This window comes from Salpingoeca rosetta, assembly GCF_000188695.1.
Source record: "Salpingoeca rosetta unplaced genomic scaffold supercont1.2, whole genome shotgun sequence".
Taxonomy (NCBI): Eukaryota; class Choanoflagellata; order Craspedida; family Salpingoecidae; genus Salpingoeca; species Salpingoeca rosetta.
The window spans coordinates 123,384-146,415 of record NW_004754932.1 but is presented as its reverse complement, the minus strand read 5'-3'; the positions used below and the strand labels follow the sequence as shown (position 1 = coordinate 146,415).

At 55.4% G+C, this 23,032-nt stretch overlaps 5 protein-coding genes across 5 annotated transcripts in view; 2 read left to right on the top strand and 3 right to left on the bottom strand.

Moving 5' to 3' along the window:
• Positions 1–121: 121 nt before the first annotated feature.
• On the bottom strand, positions 122–10,263 carry PTSG_00621 (uncharacterized protein). Its single transcript, XM_004998031.1, has 32 exons — positions 9,983–10,263; positions 9,799–9,870; positions 9,628–9,672; positions 9,168–9,359; positions 8,653–8,894; positions 8,442–8,523; positions 8,028–8,157; positions 7,765–7,851; positions 7,466–7,568; positions 7,220–7,335; positions 6,941–7,007; positions 6,712–6,791; positions 6,197–6,397; positions 5,814–5,913; positions 5,359–5,547; positions 5,096–5,172; positions 4,767–4,884; positions 4,446–4,550; positions 4,197–4,223; positions 3,823–4,046; positions 3,452–3,538; positions 3,037–3,214; positions 2,789–2,846; positions 2,502–2,628; positions 2,246–2,326; positions 2,019–2,119; positions 1,746–1,803; positions 1,508–1,581; positions 1,182–1,272; positions 1,020–1,065; positions 764–868; positions 122–450 (listed from the first exon to the last, which is right to left on the bottom strand). The coding sequence occupies exons 1-32, from the start codon at positions 10,042–10,044 to the stop codon at positions 320–322; spliced, it is 3,456 nt and encodes a 1,151-aa protein (XP_004998088.1). The 5' UTR covers positions 10,045–10,263; the 3' UTR covers positions 122–319.
• Positions 10,264–10,414: 151 nt separating this feature from the next.
• On the top strand, positions 10,415–11,415 carry PTSG_00620 (ZNHIT2 protein; the record flags this gene model as incomplete). Its single annotated transcript, XM_004998030.1, has 2 exons — positions 10,415–11,220; positions 11,373–11,415. The coding sequence occupies 2 exons, from the start codon at positions 10,415–10,417 to the stop codon at positions 11,413–11,415; spliced, it is 849 nt and encodes a 282-aa protein (XP_004998087.1).
• Positions 11,416–12,495: 1,080 nt separating this feature from the next.
• Positions 12,496–15,558, bottom strand: PTSG_00619 (uncharacterized protein). The gene is made up of 3 exons (XM_004998029.1): positions 15,438–15,558; positions 14,473–15,156; positions 12,496–14,305 (listed from the first exon to the last, which is right to left on the bottom strand). The coding sequence occupies exons 1-3, from the start codon at positions 15,523–15,525 to the stop codon at positions 12,585–12,587; spliced, it is 2,493 nt and encodes an 830-aa protein (XP_004998086.1). The 5' UTR covers positions 15,526–15,558; the 3' UTR covers positions 12,496–12,584.
• A 314-nt stretch (positions 15,559–15,872) lies between these two features.
• Positions 15,873–21,141, top strand: PTSG_00618 (uncharacterized protein; the record flags this gene model as incomplete). The annotated part of the gene is made up of 13 exons (XM_004998028.1): positions 15,873–15,935; positions 16,180–16,367; positions 16,648–16,789; positions 17,018–17,092; positions 17,307–17,552; positions 17,813–17,887; positions 18,096–18,199; positions 18,539–18,576; positions 18,799–18,872; positions 18,986–19,054; positions 19,253–19,527; positions 19,799–20,768; positions 21,070–21,141. 13 exons carry the CDS (start codon positions 15,873–15,875, stop codon positions 21,139–21,141), a joined length of 2,391 nt encoding a protein of 796 aa, XP_004998085.1.
• A 551-nt stretch (positions 21,142–21,692) lies between these two features.
• PTSG_00617 (uncharacterized protein) overlaps positions 21,693–23,032 on the bottom strand; it is a gene marked incomplete at both ends in the record, with an annotated part of 5,641 nt that continues 4,301 nt past the window's right edge. Inside the window, 4 exons of the mRNA XM_004998027.1 lie at positions 21,693–21,713; positions 21,860–21,994; positions 22,180–22,553; positions 22,812–22,937. Of these exons, the coding sequence (XP_004998084.1) occupies positions 21,693–21,713; positions 21,860–21,994; positions 22,180–22,553; positions 22,812–22,937 (656 nt within the window). The remainder of the gene's footprint in view (positions 21,714–21,859; positions 21,995–22,179; positions 22,554–22,811; positions 22,938–23,032) is intronic.

Genomic DNA, 23,032 nt, shown 5'->3' with positions numbered 1-23,032 from the left:
TGAACGAAGCATCCACACACACACTCACTCACACACACACACTCTCTCTCAAGTTCAAGTTCACAGACACACTCTCTCACTCACCCACGCACTCACTCACCCACATGCACTCGCGGACACAGCGCTATGCGGTTCGTTTATTGTCCTGACACCCCCGCCACGTCACCGTCACACGCTGCAGAGGCTGCAGGCGAGCAACACGTGCGTGGCATAAGTTACTCCAACACATGGCTTAGCCTCTGCACCATCTCACAACACCATCTCACACCATCTCACGGCCCATGCACTGTCTCATGTACTGTCTCGCATACCCACAACGTCACTGCTCCTTGTGTTTCCTGAGCGTGGGAAACGGCAGACGAACGACATACAGTCGCGACCCAAAAGAGCACAGCACCGTGTCATCAGCCATCAACTCAATCACGTGCGAGTCGTGGAGTGGCGGCTCGTCTGCTTGCAGGCATGAGACAATGGAGGTGTTGGTGTTGGCGAGCGGTGTGATGAGTAAAACGGGTACAGGCTGATTCACAATAATTCACACACGCACTCACGCGCGCGCATACAGCTGCATGTACATTTACACACACACACACACACACTCACGCGCGCGCATACAGCTGCATGTACATTTACACACACACACACACTCGCACACACACACACACTCACACACTCACACACTCACACACACACACACACACACACACTCACACACTCACACACACACACTCACACGCGCACACACAAACACACACACACTCACGTGCAGCTGCTGGTGTCGATGTTGCTGGGTCGATGTCGAGAGCGATTGTGCGAATGCGTTCGCCAGATGCCATCACGTCCCAAGCGGTCAGCTCCGCATTCGACACTGCCGGTTGCAACGGATGAACCGATGAGGTGGGGGGAGGGGTTAGAGAAAGCACAGACAGGGCCAAAACACCGTGTCAGCGCATGTGTAGGTGTACACACGCGTATTCAAGCAGGTGCAGATGCATGCACACGTGTTTGCCCAACCGAACCTGTGACAAGGATGGAGGACGGATGCAGCACAAGGGAGTGGAGTGCCTACGAAACGCAACAACACAGAGAGAATGTAAGAATATGTGGGGAGTAAGCCGAAGTGGCCACGCATCACACGTCCAAGTACATTCAGCAGTGCATCGTCTTTGCCTTTGACCAACCTGACGTGGCTGCAAGACACGCAGACATGACTGCGTCTTTCGGTCCCACATGCGCAGTGTATCATCATCTCCCAACGACACGACATGGATGCTGATTACGAGCGTTGGATGGAAGGAAGTAAGCGGCGGTAATATGGCGTCACATCGTTCGTGCGTCTCAGGAGCAAAAGGGCACACACACACACACACACACACACTCACTCACTCACTCACTCACTCACTCACTCACTCACTAATTCACTCACTCACTCACTCACTCACTCACACACGCAAACGTACAACGCCCCATGAATCCCTCGTCACTGTCGCTCTATGCTTCCTCGCACCTGTTTGCGCCGACGTGCGTCACCATGTCCTCGTGTCCGGAGAACACAGTCTCGATCTTCGCAGATGCAACATCCTGAGAAGCAGCAGTGAGAGAAACAGCAGCGGCGGCCAGATGAGTTTCGTGAGAGGTTGTGCGCACACAACACCACAAACAAAACAAAAGACGACCATACGCGCGCACACACACACACATACACACACATGAGCGCATGAACGATTTGAGAGCAGTTTTCTTACCCATACGCGCACAGATCCGTCGGCGCTGCCGGAAACGATGATGGTGGCGCTCAGCGGACTGACGGACACAATCACACAAGAGCGGTGGAAGGTGGTCAAGGTATGTAGAAGGTGGTTGGAGCACGGAAGTGCAAACACGAGCAGGGGGCGTGAAAGGACACCACCACCGGCTCGCTGTCTCTCCATCTTTGACATTTGGCTTTCCCCTGCTCAATCGTGCTCATCACAACACAGCAGTGAGGCAACAGCACGACACAGCTCTGCCCAGCGCACCTGACATCCCGCGTTGACGTGCGCGTTGGCCCCGAAAATGTCGTTAGACATGAAATCGGACCCGTGTGGCCCGTCAGCGTGGCGGAGAGCCCAAAGTCAAGCTGATGACGAGCACGTGCATCGTGTGAGGTGTGTGTGTGTGTGTGTGTGTGTGTGTGTGTGCGTGAATGGGAGGTGGCCATCAACTTGCACATTTAACTTCACAACTGTTCTCAAGTCGTCAATACCTTGCGAATGAGACGGATGCACGCGTCTCGACCTGCCGTGATGATAAAGTCACCAAACACACTCATGCACGACACGGTGGACTGATGGTGACGAGGCAGTGGTGGTGGTGGTGGTGGTGGTGGTGGTGTGTGAGAGGATGAGTGCATGAGGGGCTTCTGAAACACACGCACAGGCAATCAATTGCAACCGCTTGCACTGACAACCGCACACACACACAAATACACACACCAACACGCATACACGCTTTGACACTACCGTGTGGCATTTCCTTGAGCAGACGTGATCGATGTGAGCAGGTGTCGGCGCAGCCAGGTCCTTGAGAGTGTTGAAGCTCTCGTACGAAAACGTGCCAGAGGCAGTCCTGCTCACAACAGACTCCGCACTGCAGGCATGGTGGTGGTGGTGGTGGTGGTGGGATAAAGTGTTGGGGTAAGGTGCATGCAAGGTCACGACAAGGCGCGAGATACAGAGTCGCCTCATGGCAATGCATGTGCACAAACGCACGCGTACATATACATACACACACACATACACATACACACCTGAGTGTGCGGCGATGGCCATATCGGTGTGGCGGCGACGCGTCGGAAATTCCGGATGCTGCCATCGTCAGATCACACATGCACGCAACCGAGTGTGTGTGCAATGAGCACGGTGGCGAGCGCGCGTTGTGACGGTTTTCAGGCATCAACGACTCAGAGACACAGCAACAAGACACAGCAGCAGCACACGGCGATAACACACAGGGCAAACAAGCAGCAACACGCGACACTCAGAAGAGGGAACTGACTGTCGGCCATGGAGGCTGTGCGGTGGTGGTGGTGTTGATGGCGCTGGTGCCGAGTGTTTGGAAAGTGTGGCTGGTTTGGTGTTGTCGGCACGGACTGGCCCTTGTCAAAGTGCACAGCCCACGCCTCCAGCACACCGTCGTCGCGAGCAGCGAGCAAGTGGTGGTCCGAGAACAGCATCTGAGTTGGTCGGTGGTCAGTGGATGGACAAAACGTGGTGGATGGCTGTTGTGAGTTGAAGGTCGAGGTGTGATGGAAACGCTCAGCAACCCCATGATGTCGCCTGATCTATCGTTTGCACACACACACACACACACACACACACACACACACACACACACACACACACACACACACAGAGAGAGAGAGAGAGAGAGAGAGGGGGGGGAGAGAGCACGGTGTCGGCAGCAGCGGCACCTGCGTGACGCGTGGGGGACGCCCGCCTTGCATATGACTTCCCGGCGGCTGAAGAACGTGGCAGTATTGTGTATGCAGCTCCCACACCTGGTGACAAACCAGAGGCGGGATGAGGATGTGTACGAGTGGGGTGAAGTATGATAATGAACGCACCCTGGAATCACACACACACACACACATACACGGCAGTGCAATCCAGAAAAATGCACAAGATCGTCCTCTGACACTCACTTCCGGCAGCGCATGCACACACATGCACGCACACACACACATGCACGCACACACATACACACACGCGCACACACACACGCGCACACACACACCAAACACACCACACACACACACATCACACACATCACACACACACCGACCTCGATGACGCCGTTGTTGAAGCCGAGTGCAATAAAGTGGGCGAACGTTGCGATGCACCACGGCACGTCCCCGCGAACCACGGGCGAATGGCGACCGCTCTGGTTCCGCTTCTTCCTCTCGTCACTTCCGTCCGTTGTGGCGGTGGCAGCGTGTGCACCGTGCCCACCAGTGCTGTTATCGTCCTCGCTGCCATCCTCTTCCTCATCATCTTGGTCATCTTGGTCTATTTCATCAATCGCAACAAACATTACAGGGGGAAGAGAGTGAGAGGCACGAGCAAAGACGGCAATGAGTGCTGCGGCACGCGTGCTCACGAACAAACAACAAGAAACAAGGACAACCGTGCATGTATGCATGCATCTGTGACCATCACCTTCGGATTCTTGCTCATCACGAAGACCTGCGGGAAGATCAAGGGGCAAGGGTGAAAGGATGGGGTGAGACGGGTGGGAGATTGAGCCGAGCAAGGTGCTTGTACACAACCATTCACTGACACACACACACACACACACACACACACACACACACACACAAACATACAAACACATGCACACACACAAACATACAAACATACAAACACACACAAACACACAAGCGATGAGGCAGATGCCATGCTACGCACTGCAGAGGTGGCGATGTGTGTGCAAATCCCAAACAGAGACAGCGCCGTCCATCGAGCATGCCGCCACCAGCTGCTGCTGTGTGTTCACAGAAAACAGCTCAAGCTCTGCACAGGTATGTGCCCGTGTGAATGTGCGTGCGTGAGTGAATGTGTGTGTGTGTGTGTGTGTGTGTGTGTGTGTGTGTGTGTGTGCGTGCGTGCGTGCGTGCAAGCGTGTGTACGCGCGTGCTTGAGTATGTGTCTGTGAGTGTGTGCGAGAGATAGACAGATGGGCAGAAAGGGAGACACGCAAAGAGCAAACAATTGCACATGTGTTCTTACGAGCGCGGTGCGTGAGCGTTCCGATTTCGACGTCAATCAGCGACATGGCTGCAATGCTGTCCACATCCTCCCGTTGGCCAAACAGCGCGTGCTTCGTACTCCGCACAATCGTCCGCACCTGGTAATGCCGGTGCAATGTGTGTGTGTGTGTGTGTGTGTGTGTGTGTGTGTGTGTGTGTGTGTGTGTGTGTGTGTGTTGTATGTGAAGTGCGTTGAGTGTGTATGTGTGTGTGTGTCAGTGAAGTGCAAGGAAGTAATTGTTTGAGTGACACGAACAAAGCAAAAGCGAACAATGCAGTCAATGACTGGCGATGTGCATTTGTGCTGACCCAAAACACGGCGACGGTGACGCCCAGGGCAACGAGAACGGCTTGTGTAATGTCGAGCATGCCACCCATGCCAATCACTGCACCGCGCACGGCAGCAAGGAGGATGTGGATACACATAATGAGGGTCCAGGTCGTTTGATGTCAGCCACAACGCTTCAGCACTCACACAAGCACACAAACACAGCCATCTATGCACACAACTACGACAGCCCCTTCCATCACAACCACACACACACCACCACCACCAGTGCGGTGGGACGCACGGTTGAGGATGTAGTCGGTGGCAGTCGGGGTGGCGGGCAACGCATCTGCGACGGGCAGCTCAAGCACGGGGTGGAAGACAATCACGTTGGAATGGCGTGTTGTGTCTGGTTGGTTGGCCAGAGCAAGCGCAGCCCATGCCGCCTCTGTGTTTGGCTGCACAAACGACGCCAGCGAATGGGGGCCAGAGCCTGATGACGTTGGGTGATGATAGAGATGGTGAGGTGACAACAGTGATTATGGGAGTGGTGAGGATGATGATGGTGGTGGTGATGTGGGAAGATGCATACTTGCTGCAATTCACATGCAAGAACAACCACACCCACAAGTGCGTGTGTGTGTGTGTGTGTGTGTGTGTGTCTGTGTGTGTGTGTCTGTGTGTGTGTGTGTCTGTGTGTGTGTGTGTGTGTGTGCGTGTGTGTGTGTGTGTGTGTGTGTGTGTGTGTGTTTATCTCACGTCCAGAGAGGACGGCGATGAGGACTGTGGCGACCATCGACATGACGCCGAGCACAGCGTTGATCACGACACCGCGCGACGCAGACCCGCGCAGCAGGTTCTGGTGTGGCGTGTGGTGTGAACGATGTGTGTGTGTGTGTGTGTGTGTGTGCGCGCGCGTGTGTGTGTGTATGTGTGTGTTGTGTTAGTCGATGAGTGTGTGTGTGTATGTGTGTGTTGTGTTAGTCGATGTGTGACACGCGGCATACATGCAATGTGTGACACACGGCATACATGCGTTGTACAAGCGATGAGAGCACAACAAAACCACCAGCAAAGGCGACCATGGCACCACACGCAGCGTATCCATCACCGCAATACCACCAAAGTCACCGCGACCTCACCTGAATGGCGCGGGAATCGTGCTGGCGAGCAGCAACATCAAGCGACCGCGCCACCGAGGACGACGACGACGACGACGGTGATGGTGATGGTGATGGTGGCACGGCTGATGTGGTTCTGTCTGCAGAGTCGATCTGCCGCATGAGATCAGAGAGCTCGAGACGCCGCATGTCTAGCGACATGACAGCAACGTAGATGATGACCTGGGGAGTCGACGGAGGCGTGGTGGACGTGGTGGTCGTGGTGGTCGTGGTGGGCGTGGTGGTCGTGGTGGTGGTCGGGGTGGTCATGGTGGACGTGGTGGTCGTGGTGAGCTGGGGGTGAGCTGGGGGAGAGTAGGGACATGGCACGAAGGTGTGGTGGTCGTTGGGATCGCAACACCACTCGAGGGAAAGAAGACGAAGGAGAAGCAGAACCACACACTCACACACGAAGGGAGGTCCAACGGGTAACCACAACATGAACAGTGCGAGCAATATGAGACATCGCGTGTTGCACGAGCAGCAGCAGCTCCGACCTGGAAGGAGAAGTTACAGAGCATGGCGGCGCAGGCGACGATGCTGAAGTCTTTCAGCTGCGGGATGTGGCTGAACGCGCCTGCAGGGATGAATAATCGTGGGTGATGGTGGTGGTGATGATGAGAAACGAACGGGAGGGGTGTGTGTAAAATGACATTGATCATGGTGCACGTAAGAGCACAGCACATACGTACGCGTACACAAGCACACGCACACACACTAGCACACCGAGCATGAGGATAGTTTCCATCTGCATGAGAGACACGGTCAGCTGCGGTCCGATGTTGCTCAGTCCCTGCAGTCGTGATGGTCACGATGGCGGTGCTCGTGAATTTGTTGCACGCACACACACAAAGGCTTTACTCACACACGCACACACACACATATACACATACGCACACACACACACGCACACACACACGCGCGCACACACACTCGCTCACGCAAAGACACGCACACACACACACACATACACGCACACACACACATGAGAGGAGATGAACGCACGTGGGCGATGCGGAATCGAACGGCGACGGTCGGGGGCGCGCTGACGACGGAGGAGGTGATGGCGGTGATGTTGTCCAGGCCAATCACCATCACCAGGAACGGAATCACCTCAAACGCTGCAGTCAACAGGTTGGTTGGTGTGGATAACGTGAAGCATAAGCGTGTGATGGATGGTAGGAGTGCGTTCCAAGGTGGTGCACGCATGCAGACATGTGTGCGCGTGTGTAAATGCATGTGATCAAGCACCTTGAAAGTTCTTGACGAGATCAAAGTATGTGCAGACGCCAACAGCGGAGGTGACACTCGCAGTCATGATGCTCACGGCCGTCAGCGTCAATCCGGCACGCGACTGGCAGTGGTGTCATCATGATGCAATCAAATGCAGGCGTCGGGATGTGGGCGCCGTGTGTGTTTGCAAGGTATCGTGACAGACACACAGGGGTACTTGACAGTCACACAAAGCTGGCACCATTTATAGGTGTGTGTGTGGGTGTGTGCATGTGTGTGCTTGTGTATGTGCGCATGTGTGCATGTGCAGTACGCACCATGACAGCCTCGACTTTGCTGACGCTGTTGATCATGTAGAGGAGGAGAACAATGTACGCGACCACCAACAGCCCACGCTCAACCGTCTGCCACGCACAAGCAGCAGCAAAAGGCGAGCAGTTCGTAAAGGTGCACGTGTGTGAGTGTGAGTGCGAGACAGAGTGAGAGGGGGTGTGAGAAGGAGACTGCAGACATAGTGAAACGCAATGCAAAGGCAGCACCAGCATCCTCAATGCCAACAGCCAGAACAAGCACACCGTACGCTGAGAGATCGCCGCTCGTATGCGAGGCGTGTAGTGACGCCGGGGCGCGGGGTCGTGTCTGCAATGACGTCTGCAAAGCGCTGAAGGACCGACTGCAACAGCTGCTGTTGGAGCGACTCCGATGTGGTGCTGGGAATTTGATGTGTGCATGTGTGTGTGCGGTTGTGCGATTGTGTGTAAATGTTGCACATGCAATTGTGTGTGTGCGTGCGAGTGTGTGTGTGTGCGAGTGTGTGCGAGTGTGTGTATGTATGTGTGTGTGCGCGCGAGTGTGAGTGTGTGTGAGGAGTGAGTGCATACGTGAGAGCACCGGCACGTCGCATGTGTGAGAAACAAGAGCGCATCTTTCCACGAATTGCAAACGCAATAGCACATGTACACATATGCATGCAAACACATGCACAAGCATGCACCTGTTGTGCAAGATGAGGGAAACAACGAGTGCATCGCAGTGGAGATGGGAGCGCTGCCGCTTGCAGTTCTTTCCCGCCAAATCTGTGATGGTGCACGTGTTGGTTGCGTGTGACGAATGAACAAGCCTCATGCCAGTGACGCATGAATGCGGCAGCATGAACCTTAACCATCAAACAAAACACACACACACACACAGCACGCTTGCATTACCTGGTGTCGGGGTGAACGGGAAGCGGGCGTCACCGGCGCGAAGTGAAAGCGTAATGGGCGATGACATCAGATCCATACCAGGCCACGTGTGTGCGGCTGTGGCAGAGCCAGGAGTTGTGTACACGGGATGCATGTGCGGGTGCAAGACGACGCATTCGTTGGCCGCTTCGTCCCGGACACACTCGCGCTGCCACTGCTCATATGCCTCCGTGTTGCTGTGCTGGAGCTCGCTTTGTAGGAAGCTGCAGCAGGAAGAAGGGCACGTGTGTGCAGTGTGTGTGTGATTGTGTGTGTGTGTGTGTGCGTGCGTGCGTGTGCGTGTGCGTGTGCGCGTGCGTGTGTGTGTGCATGTGTGTGCATGTGTGTGTGAACACACAGTCGCTGCAAGAAGTTCAAGTGCACACAACAGGCCGAACAGACACACACGCACGCATACACGCACACACGCACACACGCACGCACGCACACACGCACACACGCACACACGCACGCACACACGCACACACGCGCCGTACGTTGGGAGGTCCTTGGCTGCGAGGCGCAGTGTCTTCGCGGCTATTGCATTCTCTGCATCTGGGACGGTGATATGAAACTGCATGACCTCCAAAGCGGAAAGCGTGCCCTCGTTGACCCACGATGGTGGTGCGTCCAAGTGGATGGCGCCAGGATGGGCTGGATCCGCCACAGGCTCGTGCCACACCTCCGCCCTACGGAGTGGGGACAAGAGTGGTCAACAGCGGAGGCATCGATTCAGCTGGTGCATATTGGCACGCGCACACGCACACGCATAGACGTAGGTGTGCACACACGCATGTGTACAGAGAGATTCACACAGCCACTTGTACACACTTGCACACACGCACACACACGCACGCACATCCACACACGTACACACTCATCCACACACATACACACACTATAAACACATTCACACACACACACACACACACATGCATGCCTCGCATCACGACCTACCGCCATGCAGGCCATGCGCCTTGCAAGGATGGAATGGCAGGAAGACTGCATCCACCACAACCAGGACAAGCAGACCGACGGGGTGAGGGGGATAATTGAGGCACAGGCAAGGGGGCGTAGATTGACGTATGAGGCTCCACCCGCTGCACACACATCTCCACACGCTCACACCTCATTAACAAGGCGGCGATTGTCGCTGTTGTGATGACTTGAAAGGGGCTAGATGCACATTGAAGCCCGTGCCTGTGTATGAAGTGAAAACAGGCGTGAGCACGCAGAGAGATGTGATCACAGCGGCGACGAGAAGGCGTGCACGCCCCCCTACACACACGCACACGCACACGCACACACTCACCAGTAGAAGGCATAGGCCACTTGTTGCTTGGCCTTGCTCCAAGCGCTGGCAACCCTAGACATGACCACCCTTCTTCACGACCCCTCACCACCTAGCAACCAACCACCACCTCCTGTCAACCACGCCCTTCCTTCCTTCCTTCCTTCCTTCCTGGCTTGTAGGTTTGTAGGCTTGCTTCTTGTTGGCGTGTCTGAGGTGTGTGACCGTTGTGTGCGTGTGAGTGTTTGTGACCTTGTCATCACCATCGCATCATCATCAGCGGCGCCGTTTTTTTCTTTTTCTTCTGTTGACGAACGAAATCACCAGCGAACACAACACAAGCAGTGGCGGTTGTCGTTCGCAGATACACTCGCTCTCTCACCCCCCCCCCCTCCCTTCTCTCTCCTTCACTCTCTCTCACGCTCTCACGCTCCCCCCCCCCCGCTCAGAGAGATGGAGGAGAAGGTGTGCGGGGTGTGCCGGCGGCAGTTTGCTGCGTACCGGTGCCCAAAGTGCGGGCTGCCGTACTGCTCTCTGGAGTGCTACCGCGGCGAAGGCCACGTGGAGTGCTCGGAACACTTCTACAAGGACCAGGTCATGACCAGCCTCACGGAGCAGCGCGCATCCAAGGAAGAGCGGCAGCAGATGCGCGACATCCTCGTTCGCCTCCGCGACGGCGATCAACCTCTCGACACCATCCTCACCGGTGATGAAGAAATAAATGATGATGGGAACGACGACGACGACTTTGATGAAGGCGAAGGCGGCAGTGACGCGCTGGACCAGCTGCGAGACCTGGTGGAGGCCGCGGGTGACCTCGACCTCAACGACCCAGACACCTGCGAGCAGCTGTGGGAGGCGCTCACCCCGGAGCAGCGGGCCCTGTTTGAGGAGCAGCTGCAGAGCGGGCTGCTTGGCTCCAGCCTCGACGTGTGGCAGCCCTGGTGGCAGCACGTGCCAGAGACCTTGCAGAGCTTCCAGCTCATCCAAGACGCAGCCACGCAGCTCCTGGACATTGCAGTCATTCCATCCGTCCCCCTCACCCTCAGACAGCTGGCAGAGGAGAGCAAGCTGCAACCAATCTCGCAGGTGCTCAAGGGAAAGCAGCCCGCGGCGCAGGTTGTGTACAACATGCTCAACGTCCTCCTTGCGTATGCACACAGCCTGCGCACGTACAACGGCGACACCGCAACACACACCGTCGACATTGTTGCCACCATGCTGGAGACAAGCATTGTGCTATCGCAGGCGGCCGCCGTGTGCAACACTGCAGCTGAGGCTGTGACGCACATCAGCATGGAGCTCCTGCAAGCACAAGACAGCACCACAGCGATACCAACCGCCCACTCCTCCTCCTCCTCCTCAACCACGCAACACCAACGCCAACAAAACCACCAACGACGGAAACCAGAAACGCCACGCGCACAGGCGCCCCTTGCACCGACGTCGCTTGAAGCGCGAACGGCAGCACACGCGCAAGCGGTCTCCCTCTGCTGCAGTGATACTGTTCACATCTTGCGCCACCCATGCACGGTGTTGGCGGCACTTGTGCACGCGCTGCTGTTGTTTGACACTGTCATTGCTTCCCGAGACAAGCACAAGCACTCACCCAGCAGCAGCAGCAGTGGTGGTGGTGACAGTGGCGTTGGTGAAAGGCGCGGCACACAGCAACAACAACAACAACAACAACAACAACAACAACAACAACAACACCAACAACAACAACAACAACAACAACAACAACAACAGCAGCACATGTCAGACAACGCTCACACGACACGGAAGACACCTAGCACGATAGCGACACCGCCAAGGGAGAGCGAACGTGAGAGGGCAGTGCTCCCAGTGCCTTCAGCTGCACCGCGTGCGCTCGTTCGCAGTGCGCGGCGGGCGCGGCGGAAGCTGTGGTTCCTCTCCTGCTGGTGGATGGACGTGGTAGCTGGCGTGGAGAAGGGCAAGGGCCTGGCGTATGTGAAGGAAACGCTCACCGCGCTCAGCGATGCTGTTACAGTTGCTGGCAACGAGGCTGTTGGGCGTACGAGTGGTGCAGATGGTAGTGTTGGTGGTGGTGATATCGTGATTGGCAACAGCGATGGTGGTATACTGAGCGGAACGCAGCCGGGACCAACACCTGCAACGACAACACCATCCTCTTCATCATCGTCACAAACACGTGGACCAACGTCACTGGAGCAGCGTCAAGTACTGCCGACATCGCTCGCATCGACACTCAGGAGCGCGACAGCAGCGACAGCGGACGAGGCGGAGGCGGAGAGGAGGAGAAGCGGGACTGGTGGTGATGACGAACACAGGAAGCAACCGCTCATCCAGGAACTCTAAAGTGGATTGTGTGTGTGTGTGTGTGTGTGTGTGTGTGTGTGTGTGTGTGTGTGTGTGTGTTCATCTGCCTACGTGCAGAGGCGTGTGTGTATCTTTGTGTGTGCGCCCTTGTTCTACTCTTCTTGACTGAACATGTGCAGTTCTTTGCGTGTTCGCGCCACGTCATAACACACCGTCACCAGCAATAGACAAGCCTAGGTTCAGTCAACGTTTACTTCTAATCAAAAAGGGGGGCGCCACATTGGGGGTTGTTGCATAACTGGTCCCTTGCCATCGTATCACATCACTGCACATCCACAACCCTGCCTGCATCATCGTCATCACCACGCCGACGCTTTCCCATGCCATCACCACCACCTGCTTTCTCAACACGAGCGTGGTTGCGCCCCACTCCTCCTCCTCGTAACTTCTTCTTCTGTGACTTGAATTGCGCAAAGCTGTTGCCCCACTCGTCCCTCTGCTGCTGCTGATCACGAACGACACCACCACCACCATCACCACCATCAACATCACCACCACCACCATCACCACCACCATCACCACCACCACCACGGTCGTGGATTGGTGCTCTCTGCTTCGCTCCAAAGCCGCGCGCAACAGGCTTCTCCCCTTCGTCGTCGCGTCGCTCGTCACCATCCACTTCATCGTGGCTTCGCTGCACTCCAGCACCCTGCCCGCCCCTCTGCCCCACATCTCCATCAACACCACCATCTGCACCACCATCAACACCAGCAGCAAACACTGCTTTCTTCATACCCACACGCTCTCGCCACCCCTGCTGCTGCTGCTGATCTTGCTGTTGTTCTTGATGATGTTGTTGTTGTTCGCCATGTTGTTGTTGTTGTTGTTGTTGCTGCTGCTGGTGGTGTTGCGCGTGTCTGCTGTCACCACCATCGTCGATGACATCACGACGACGTACCACGAACGGCCTCCCATCACCACCAGCACCGCCACCACCAGCATCAAAGTCGCCACCATCACCGTGGACACGATCAGGGCGCGGCTGTTGCTTGTCCATGCGAGCGTCCTTCTCTTCTTCGTCTCTTGGCACGAATGCCACTCGATCATTCTCTTCCTGTCCTTGATACCCCTGCTTCTGATGCTGATGATCCTGTTGTTGTTGCTGATACTGCTCTTGTTGTTGCTGTTGTTGTTGCTGATACTGCTGTTCTTGTTGCTGTTCTTGTTGCTGTTCTTGTTGCTGTTCTTCCTCCTCCTCATGCTGTTCCTTCTGTTCCCGCTGTTCCCACTCCTGCTGTTGTTCCCACTCCTGCTGCTGCTGTTGTTCATGAGCGCTTCGTTCAGCTGCTTGCTCCTCCTCACTGTCGCCATCAACGACAGCAGTGTTGTCGCTGGCGGCTTTCCCGTCCCCATCCACCCTCTGTCGTCCTTCCTCCTCCTCTTCTCCTTCTTCCTCGTGCGCGGGGACGGGTGTCGCAGTTGTCTGTTGCCCACCACCATCACCGTCACCACCACCATCACCGTCACCACCACCACCGCCATCACCTTCCGGCTGCTCCTTCGCCTCACTGACGTGCTTGTTCCTGTCGACTTGGTTCTCGTCTGCCTGCTGCTGCCATTCCTCCCCTTGCTCCTGGTCTCCCTCCTCAGCATCGACGTCTTCACCGACCTGCCCGTCTCTCCACTCCCTGTCCGTTTTTCCTCCATCAACACCACCACCTTCTCCTCCTTGTTCTCCTTCTCCTCCTTGTTTTCCTTCTCCCCCTTGCTCTTCATCGTATCCCCGTTCAGCCTGTTTTTCGTCTCCTTCCTCTTCAAACTCCTCTTCTTCCTTCCCACCAGCCCCATACCCTTGCACCTCTTCCTGTTGCTCCCGATGCTCCTCCTCCTCCTCCCTACTCTTCACCTGCTTCTCCACACCCTCCACACCCTCCACACCCTCCACACCCCCTTCGCCTCCGTCGTGCTGGTCGCGCCGTGCCCTAAGCGCCGCCACCGCCGTCTTCAGCGTGTGCGCAACATCCAACGCCTCCACCAGCGCCCCTGCAGACACGATGCACACACATATACACACGTCAGCCATGGCATGACATGAAGTTGAACAAAAAAAAAAAAAAGGTTGAGTTGAAACCCACACAGTGGAATCACCACACAGCGCGTAATCACCATGGCACAGCTCCCCATACAGAGCTGGAGGACACGCCACGTACGTGATTTGGAGTCGATTTTGGCCTGCAAGACAGCCATATCCTCCTTGCACGCCTCCCACCCCATCACGGCGCGGTGCAAGCTGTCGGTGGCCTTGGTCAACTTGGCCTTGCAAGAGCCACTGTCACTGCGATCCTTGCGGTCCTGGTCTGCTGCTGCCTGCTCCTCTTCCTCCTGTTCTTGTTCGCGCTGTCGCTTGTCGCGCTGGCGTTTGTTTCGTTCGTGCAAAGCATCCTCCCACTCCTGCTGCACGGATGCAAGTTCTTCCTGCATGCGCGCAGCCTTCTCGCGCTCTGCTCGCAGCTGCTGCTTCGTTTCGTCCAGCTCATCTCGCAGGCTGCGTGCCTGTGTTCGGTGTTCCTGCAGCTGCTTGTCGTAGGTGGTTAGCTGCGCTTTCATTTGTGCCAGCTCGTGCTCAAGCTGGGACGTCGTGTTGGTGCACGTCCTCAACATAGCTGCCGAGTGCCTCGCCTCCAGCTTGGCCACTTGCGCTTGGGTCTCCAGTTGTCGCTGCCGCTGCTTGGTGCTGGTTTCGCACAGCTGCAACTGCTCCTTGTGGGAGGCGCGGGCATGCTCCAGTTCCTGTCGCATGGAGCGCATCTGCAGCTCAGCCCACTGCTTTGTCGCGTTTGCATCATGCAGACGCACCTGCAACACATCCACCTGTCTGCGCCGGCGAGCGATCCCTTTGATGCCAACACAATACACCAAGCATGCATGCATACCCCACGCAGTGAGATGGACGCATGCCAGTCATTCATCCACGCTTCAGCTTGTCCACACTGCCACTGACAGTGTGTGTGGCACACGCCAGCACGTGCAAACTTGATGTGGTATACCCGCGACACACACGCCCGCACACAACACACACAACACACACACACACACACACATGCCCACTCACAACACACAACACACAACACACACACAGCCAACATGGAGCCCCATCCAGCAGCTGCTTCCTTACCTCTGTATGTGCTCACTGTGACGAGCAGAAGCAGGCACACCACCACCGCCACGCCACTTCCTGCAGCCAAACGTTGGTTGAAGCGCATCGTTGCTGTCTCGGTTGGCTGTCTCAGTTTGGGCGATTGGCGAATGTTTTCCACACATTTTCCGCAACCGCTCCACCGCATACCAAACAAAACAGCGAGCGAGAGAGGTGTGCTGTTGGCGTGTGTGTGTGAAGAGAGGCTGCGGGTGTGACTGTGAATCCTGCGGCTGTGAAGTTGCAACGAGGCTGTGTGGCCTGCGGGCTGTGACGAAGATCCCGAGCAAAGGGAAGATACAGCTGCGTGTGTGTTTGTACTTGAGTGTGGGTGCGTGAGTTTGTGTGTGTGTGTGTGCTTTTGCTTGGTTGGCGATTTGTGGGAGCCGTTGGAAGCCGCCAACGAGAACCACGATGGCGGAGCGCAAGTGTCGCGTGCAGATGCTTGATGGGTCATACCGCACCCTCAACATCCAGGTAACAAGGGCTGCAGATGTGACTTGTGTGCATGGGTGTGTTTGTGATTGTGTGTGCGTATGTGTGTGGTGTAAACTTGTGTGTGTGTGTGCGTGTGCGTGAGTGTGTGATTGTGTGGTGTAAACTTGTGCATGTGGTGTGGATGGTGTGCATGCGCGGCCGGTGATTGTGTCATTACTATTGCACTCCTTGGCATCAAACGGATATTCTCACGTGATTCTGTGCGTCTGTGTTTGGTATTCAGCACAACTTGCATGGGTCAGAGCTGTTTGACCTGATCGCATCACAGTACTCCTTGCAAGAGAAGCAGTACTTTGGCCTGTACTACACCGATCCAGAGAGTGGCCTCAACATTTGGCTGGACCTCAAGTCCAAAGTCCTGGATCAAGTACCAAAAGCCAAGTCGACGCTGCAGCTCACCTTTGCCATCAAGTACGCAACGGCTGCTGTGATGTCACGCAGAGCAGCAGCACCATCGTATGAGCGCAGTGCACTTGAGCCGCAACCAACTCACCATGTACCGTGTGTGTGTCTGTGGGTATCTTGGGTATCTGTGTGAATGCGTGTGTGTGTGTCTGTGTCTGTGTCTGTGTCTGTGTGTTTGTGTGTCTCTGTGTCTGTGTGTGTGTGTGTGTGTGTCTGCGTCTGTGTGTTTGTGCCTGTCTCTCCGTGTGCTGTCTGCCTGTCTGTCTGTACCTGTGTTTGTTGCCAGGGTGTACACCGATGCCATCACCCAGGTGAAGAATTTGACAACACAGAAGTTGTTCTTCCAACAAGTGCTGCGGCTCATCTCCACAGGCAATTTGTCGTGCGAGAGCGATGTTGCATTCACGCTGGCCGCCATCGCCCTGCAGGTGCGCGAACACACGCACACACACGCACACACACGCACACACAACACAACAAGAATGCACGCACGCAAGAATGCACACACAACCAAACACAAGAGTGCGCACGAACAAACACACACGCACGAGTGCACACACGCACTTGTTCACTCTTGTGCCATGTCTTGCCGTTGTATCCGTGCGGTGGTCGCCGTTGGCCGCGAGCACTCACATGGAGGCGTCTCGTGCCTGCAGGCAATTGAGGGCGATTTCATCTCGGAATCCGCAACCCGTCACCATCTCGATGCCAAGAAACTCATCCCAGACGAGGTACAGCCATGACCGCTTGTGTCTGTCTGTCTGTGTGTGTGTGTGTGTGTGTGTGTGTGTGTGTGTGCGTGTGCGTGTGTGTGTGTGTGTGTTGTCTCACCCTCCTCGTGACTCTCCTCATATGCGCGTCCTCCTATTGTCCAACCTTCATTTCACCCCCTCACCCACTCGCACATGCAACCAAACACGCCCACGGACGTCGTGCATTCTGCAGGTTCTCGTTGCGCAGGGCTCATCGCTGGAGACGTGTGCGTCCAAGGTCTCCGCGGAGTACAAGACACTGAAAGGGATGGATGACTCTAGCGCTGTGCTCACCTTCATGACCATCGCACAGACCCTCCCCCAGTATGGCATGCACTTCTTTGACGTCAAAGACAAGAGCGGTGTTCCCTGGCGTCTGGGCGTCTCTCCTCGTGGCATCAGCCAGTTTTACTTCTCAAACCCAAACTCCCCGAGACAGGTGCGCTGCCATGTGTGCGTGTAATTGTATGTACATGTGAATATGTGCGTCTGTCTGTGTGTTTGTGTGTTTGTGTGTTTGTGTCTGTGTGTGTGTGAATATGTGCGTCTGTCTGTGTGTGTGTGTGTCTGTCTGTCTGTCTGTCTGTCTGTTGTCTGTTTGTGTCCATCTCTTTGCTTTGCCGCTGTGTTGTACCCAATACGCTGCTTCCTGATATTCGTTTCCTGCTTGCCCCCATTCGCCATCGCCCATGCACGCAGGTGTACACGTGGGATGCCGTGCACAATGTCACCAACTCCAAGTCCAAGTTTGTCATTGAGCTGCTCCCTTCACAGGTGCTGCTCGCTTGCCAGGGTGTATAGTGCATAATTCATCGAGTATCGCCCATCATTTGCCATCACACACACACACGTACACAAACACACACACGCTCACACACACGCACACACACACGCACACGTACACGTACACACACACACACACAACGGTGTCCTCGGACTTCAACACCACAATCATCACCACCACCACCACCATCACCATCAGGCCGCGTCCCCCGCGCCGCTGCCGTCGCGGTCGACGTCGTTGAGTTTAAGCGGCGGCTCCACCGGTTCGCAGCACTCCGGCCGTCGCATCACCCTCCTCAAGAGGTACGCACAATGTGTGCTGTCGTGGCTGTGCTCTCGACTGTTTACGTGTGTGTGTGTGTGTGTGTGTGTGTGTGTGTGTGTGTGTGTGTGTGTGTGTGTGTGTGTAGTGTAGTGTAGTGTAGTGTAGTGTGTGCGTGTGTGTTGTGTTGTGTAGTGTAGTGTAGTGTGTGTGTGTGTGTTGTGTAGTGTGTTTGTGTGTGTGTTTGTGTGTGTGTGTGTGTGTGCCATTTCCCGGTTTTCCTGTGTGCTCACGTGCTGCGTTGCCCTGCAATGAACCCCGAACTCTTTTGCTCCTCATCACCAACACCACAATCGCCATAATCGATTGTGCGTTTGCAGACGAGACGACAGCAGCCGCCCCCTTCGCATCACAATCGGTCTGCATGCGTGTATGCATGGGTTCTGTTTTCTTGTGAATGACCATGTCCATATCTGGTGGTGTGCTGACTTGTGGTGTGATGCGTGACTGAGCATTCACACCCGCTTGCACACAGCCCAACACAGAGATGCAAATGCGTGCACGTACACAGATACCTTTTATGCCAGCTCACTGCTCTCCTGCTGCTGCTTCACTTCGCGTCCCCTGCTTGTTGTTGCAGTGTGGCAAACGCACAACACGCAATATGCAAAGACGATGGTGGCCACGTGTCGGGAGCAGAAGCGACATTTTAATGTCAGTGAAGCAAACACAAGCATGTTTCCCAATGAATGTGCATTGCTAAACACACACACATACACACGACGTCTGACCTTCCATGATCATCATGTGTGTGTGTGTGTGTGCAGGTGTCGTCGCCGACGCCGCGAAAGGGCCGACGGACGAGTGCAGCACACGGCATGGCGCAGAAGATTGAGGTTGGTCGTGCTTTGCATGCAGGCATGTGTATGTACGTTTGTGAGGCTGCAGGACATGATGTGACGGCGAGAATCCGGCCAACAGGCGTTGCACACGTCACCATCACTTGCGCACACACACACACACACACGCAATGACTTGTGTGCGGGTGGCGGTTAGCACGTCACTAACATCTCTGTGTGCGCGTGTGTGTTCAGGCCCTTGCGCTGTCAGACAACAAGCTGATGGCGCCGAGCGCAAAGGAGGTGAAGGTACCAGCAGCGGCCACACGTGTACGCAAGCTGCTATCGCTGAGCGAAAGCCAAACGAGCACATCTGGCCTTGTTGTCTCTGTTGCAGATGACACGACACACGAAGGGCGGGACGAGGCGCACTTGGAGAAGTTGTTGCGGCGGCGGCGACAAATTGAATTGGAGATTGCGCGCAAGGAAAAGTTTCTGGAGCGATTGGAGAAGGACGAGCGGGAATACCTGTACGTGACAAACGAGGGGACAAAACGAGTGTATCTGTGTTTGTGTCTGTGTGTGTGTGTGTGTGTCTGAACCTGTGTCTGTGTTTGTGTGACTGTGTGACCATGTTGCTTGTCTGTCAATTTGCTTTTCTGCGCGTCTGTGCACCTGCATATGCTTTGGAGACACCTTGTTCAATCGTGCCGGCGGCTCACTTTGCCAACACCGCCCTGTTAACACACGTATACGCGCTCGCACACACATGCGCGCTCGCACACACATGCGCGCTCGCAGGCTGACGCTGAGTGGAGACGCCCTGCACAACAGCATGTTCCTCGAAGACGATGAGGATGAAGACGATGAAGACGATGAAGATGATGACGAGGAGGGGGAGGAGGAAGGTGCAGGAGTAATTGAATTGCGTGAAGAGAGTCAGCACGACACAAATGAGACCATTGGGGCAGTCTCGACTGCTGCGACTGCCACCGCCGCCAACGATGGTGGTGGCGTGGATGTGCTGCTGCGTGGTGCGAACTTACGCGTTGCCGGGCGCAGGCGTGACAGCGACATTGCACTCGACAGCTCTGGTGACGATGATGATGATGACGACGAAGATGGTGGTGAGTATGTGTTTGATGATGAAGATGAAGACGAGGAGGAGGTGAAGGACAACAACGACGGCAACGACGACGACGCCGGCAACATTCAAGATGGAAGACATGGGAGTTCGCGTGGCGATGATGTAACACAGGTTGCTGCTTCCCCATCCTCATCAACAACAACGACAACGTCATACCCTTCCACTCAGCAACACGAAGCAATCGCACACCAGCACGCGCCACCAAAGAACAGCATCAAGCCGTCATCATCGCTACCATTGTCGCCATCAAGGGAGCGAGCGCGCAGGTCCAACGCATCGTCATCGATTGACTTCCTGCCAGCTCACGTCGCTCCGCTTGCACACATCCCACGACATCGCACGGCCGGCAGCATCGCCTCAGCCACGTCCGCAACCAGCGTACCATCGTCACGCGCCTCCGTCGCAGGGGACGCCGATTCGGGTGATGGTGGTGGTGATGGTCGCGGCGGTGGTGATGGTGGCGGTGATGATGTGCTTGCGTCGATGTCGTCGTCATCGTCCCACTCGCTGCGGCGTCGCACCAGCAACAGCAGCAGACGCAGCAGCGGTCGACGTGGCAATAGTGTTCGGGGATCAAGTCGACCGGGGCCGTGGCGCGTCCCCGTATCCGTTGATGGCGACCCGGTGAGGAGCATGTCATTGTGTGTTGTGTTTGTGTGTGTGTGTGTGTCTGTGTCTGTGTCTGTGTCTGTGTCTGTGTCTGTGTCTGTCTGTGTGTGTGTTGTTCTGTGCTTGCTTCTTTGTTTGGTTGTTTGGTTGTGTCGTTGTTTGCTTGTTTGTGTCGCTGTTTGTTTGTGTTTATTGTGAGTTTGCTTGCTTGCATGCTTCTGATTGGAAGCTCTTCTCGTTTTGTTTCCTCTTGACTCGATCTGTTCTCACGATGATGTACACACACATACACGCACGCATATACACACGCGTTCAGGATGAGGTGGTGTTTCCACTTCAGTCTATGGACGGCGATGACGGTGACGGCACGCGCATCACATTCGTCTGAACACATGTCAGCACATTCGCACGCACACATACCATGCCAGCTGCTGGTGTGCTGTGCTGGATGGAGCGTTAGACAAGTTAGCTAGGTGTGAATAAACAGAGAGATTGTGTGTATGAGTGTGTGTGTGTGTGTGTGTGTGTGTGTGTGTGTGTGTGTGTGTGTGTGTGTGTGTGTGTGTGTGTGTGTGTGTGTGTGTGTGTGTGTGGAAACGGAGATGAACTGGGAGCATTGAAATTCTCCTACTCGATTGAATCTGCTGGCTTTGGTGGGTTGCGTGTTGATGGGCCTTGTTTGTGTGCTTCCCCCCCCCCCTTGTTTGCCACAATGAACCTTGTTGTGTTCCCTTACTTTGCCCAATTCGTCTACCACTGAGTGTACATGCGTAGTTTTGCCCATCATTCTGTACACACTCGTTTCGTTTGTAGCAGACAAGAAAAGCAGCAGAGCTGGCGTGTGCATGCGCGCGTGTGCGCAGCAACCAATACACCTTAACGAGATCAACAGTAGTTGGATGTAACACAACACAGAGCGAAAGAAGGGGGAAAGTTCGATTACGTCAGCCGGGCGTGTGTCTGTATGTCTGTGTGTGTGTGTGTGTGTGTGTGTGTGTGTGTGTGTGTGTGTGTGTGTGTGTGTGTGTGTGTGTGTGTGTGTGTGTGTGTGTGTGTGTGTGTGTGTGTGTGGTGGTGGTGTGTGTGTACACACACTCGCATTCGACCCTATTGCTGAAAGCTTGTGAGTGTCGGCGGTCTGAGAATCGCAGCCAGCTCTTGTCCGCGTCACGACTCCATTTCCCCGCAATTTCAACACGCGGCCAGCTCTGCACGTCCCGGAACGTGCTCATGCCGTTCACCTGTGGTCGTGGTCGTGGTGGCGAGTGAGTGAGTGGTGTGGGTTAAGCATGAGCAGCAATTCGAGAAACACACACCCACACATGCTCACACCCTCACACCCTCACACCCTCACACGCTCACACATACACACGCACGTATACATGCATACGCTTGCACACACACACACACACATGCAGACACGTACGGCGGTGATTGTCCACTGTAGTCGTGAAGAGAGGAGGTCGTAATGGAAGGATTCGACGTTGTGGCGCTGCGCCATACAGCCGAATGCGGGCACCGTGAACTCGCCCTTGGGTGGCAGGCGCGCGTTGTGCCGTTCTAGGGATTTCAGTAGCGCCGGACAGTCCACGTCCGCGTCAAACACGCCGATGGCGCTCACACCGGCACCGCCGTACAGCGCAACGACAGGCCCGCCATCACGCATCTTGCGCACTTGCCAGGCGGCGGACCGCTCGCATGTTTCGGACGCCTCGTCCACCCACAGGGGCCGATGCAGACGACCGCTGGATATGGCAAAGTTGAACAGAACGCCCGTGTTGTTCCACCCGCGCCAGTCCCCTGCATGTGTGTGTGTGTGATTGAGTGTGTGTGTGTGTGTGATTGAGTGTGTGTGTGTGTGTGTGTGTGTATGTGTATGTGTGTGTGTGTGATTGAGTGTGTGTATGTGTGTGTGTATGTGTGTGTGTGTGATTGAGTGTGTGTGTGTGTGTGTGCGTGTATGTTGATACATGTGTGTGTAGATACATATGTGTGTGCGTTGAGCGGCACATGAAAACAACACTAACGACGCCAACACGTGACATTCAGCTGACCCACCGCTGCCGTTGAGATGAATGCATTCTTCCGCGGTTTGTGAATCATACGCGTTTAGAAACAGCATCGTTTCTCGCCCCACTACCTCATACTTTGGAACACTCACTCCTCCCGCAGACAACAGCCAGCCTATTTGTGTGTACGTTGTGTGCGTGAGGGGGTGTGTGTGCGAACAATTTGTACGTGATACATAACACACCCGTATCTAACAGGAGAGAGCTTTG

What these genes read in the sequence shown, in the direction of transcription:
- PTSG_00619 (XM_004998029.1), bottom strand. Translation starts at nt 15,525, where the DNA reads ATGCGCTTCAACCAACGTTTGGCTGCAGGAAGTGGCGTGGCGGTGGTG. An exon ending in CACAGTGAGCACATACAGAG is followed by an intron (nt 15,157 to 15,437) that starts GTAAGGAAGCAG and finishes TTGGCATCAAAG; the next exon opens with GGATCGCTCGCCGGCGCAGA. An exon ending in CAAAATCGACTCCAAATCAC is followed by an intron (nt 14,306 to 14,472) that starts GTACGTGGCGTG and finishes TCGTGTCTGCAG; the next exon opens with GGGCGCTGGTGGAGGCGTTG.
- PTSG_00621 (XM_004998031.1), bottom strand. Translation starts at nt 10,044, where the DNA reads ATGTCTAGGGTTGCCAGCGCTTGGAGCAAGGCCAAGCAACAAGTGGCC. An exon ending in GTGGCCTATGCCTTCTACTG is followed by an intron (nt 9,871 to 9,982) that starts GTGAGTGTGTGC and finishes CTTCATACACAG; the next exon opens with GCACGGGCTTCAATGTGCAT. An exon ending in GTCCCCCACGCGTCACGCAG is followed by an intron (nt 3,215 to 3,451) that starts GTGCCGCTGCTG and finishes CGACCAACTCAG; the next exon opens with ATGCTGTTCTCGGACCACCA.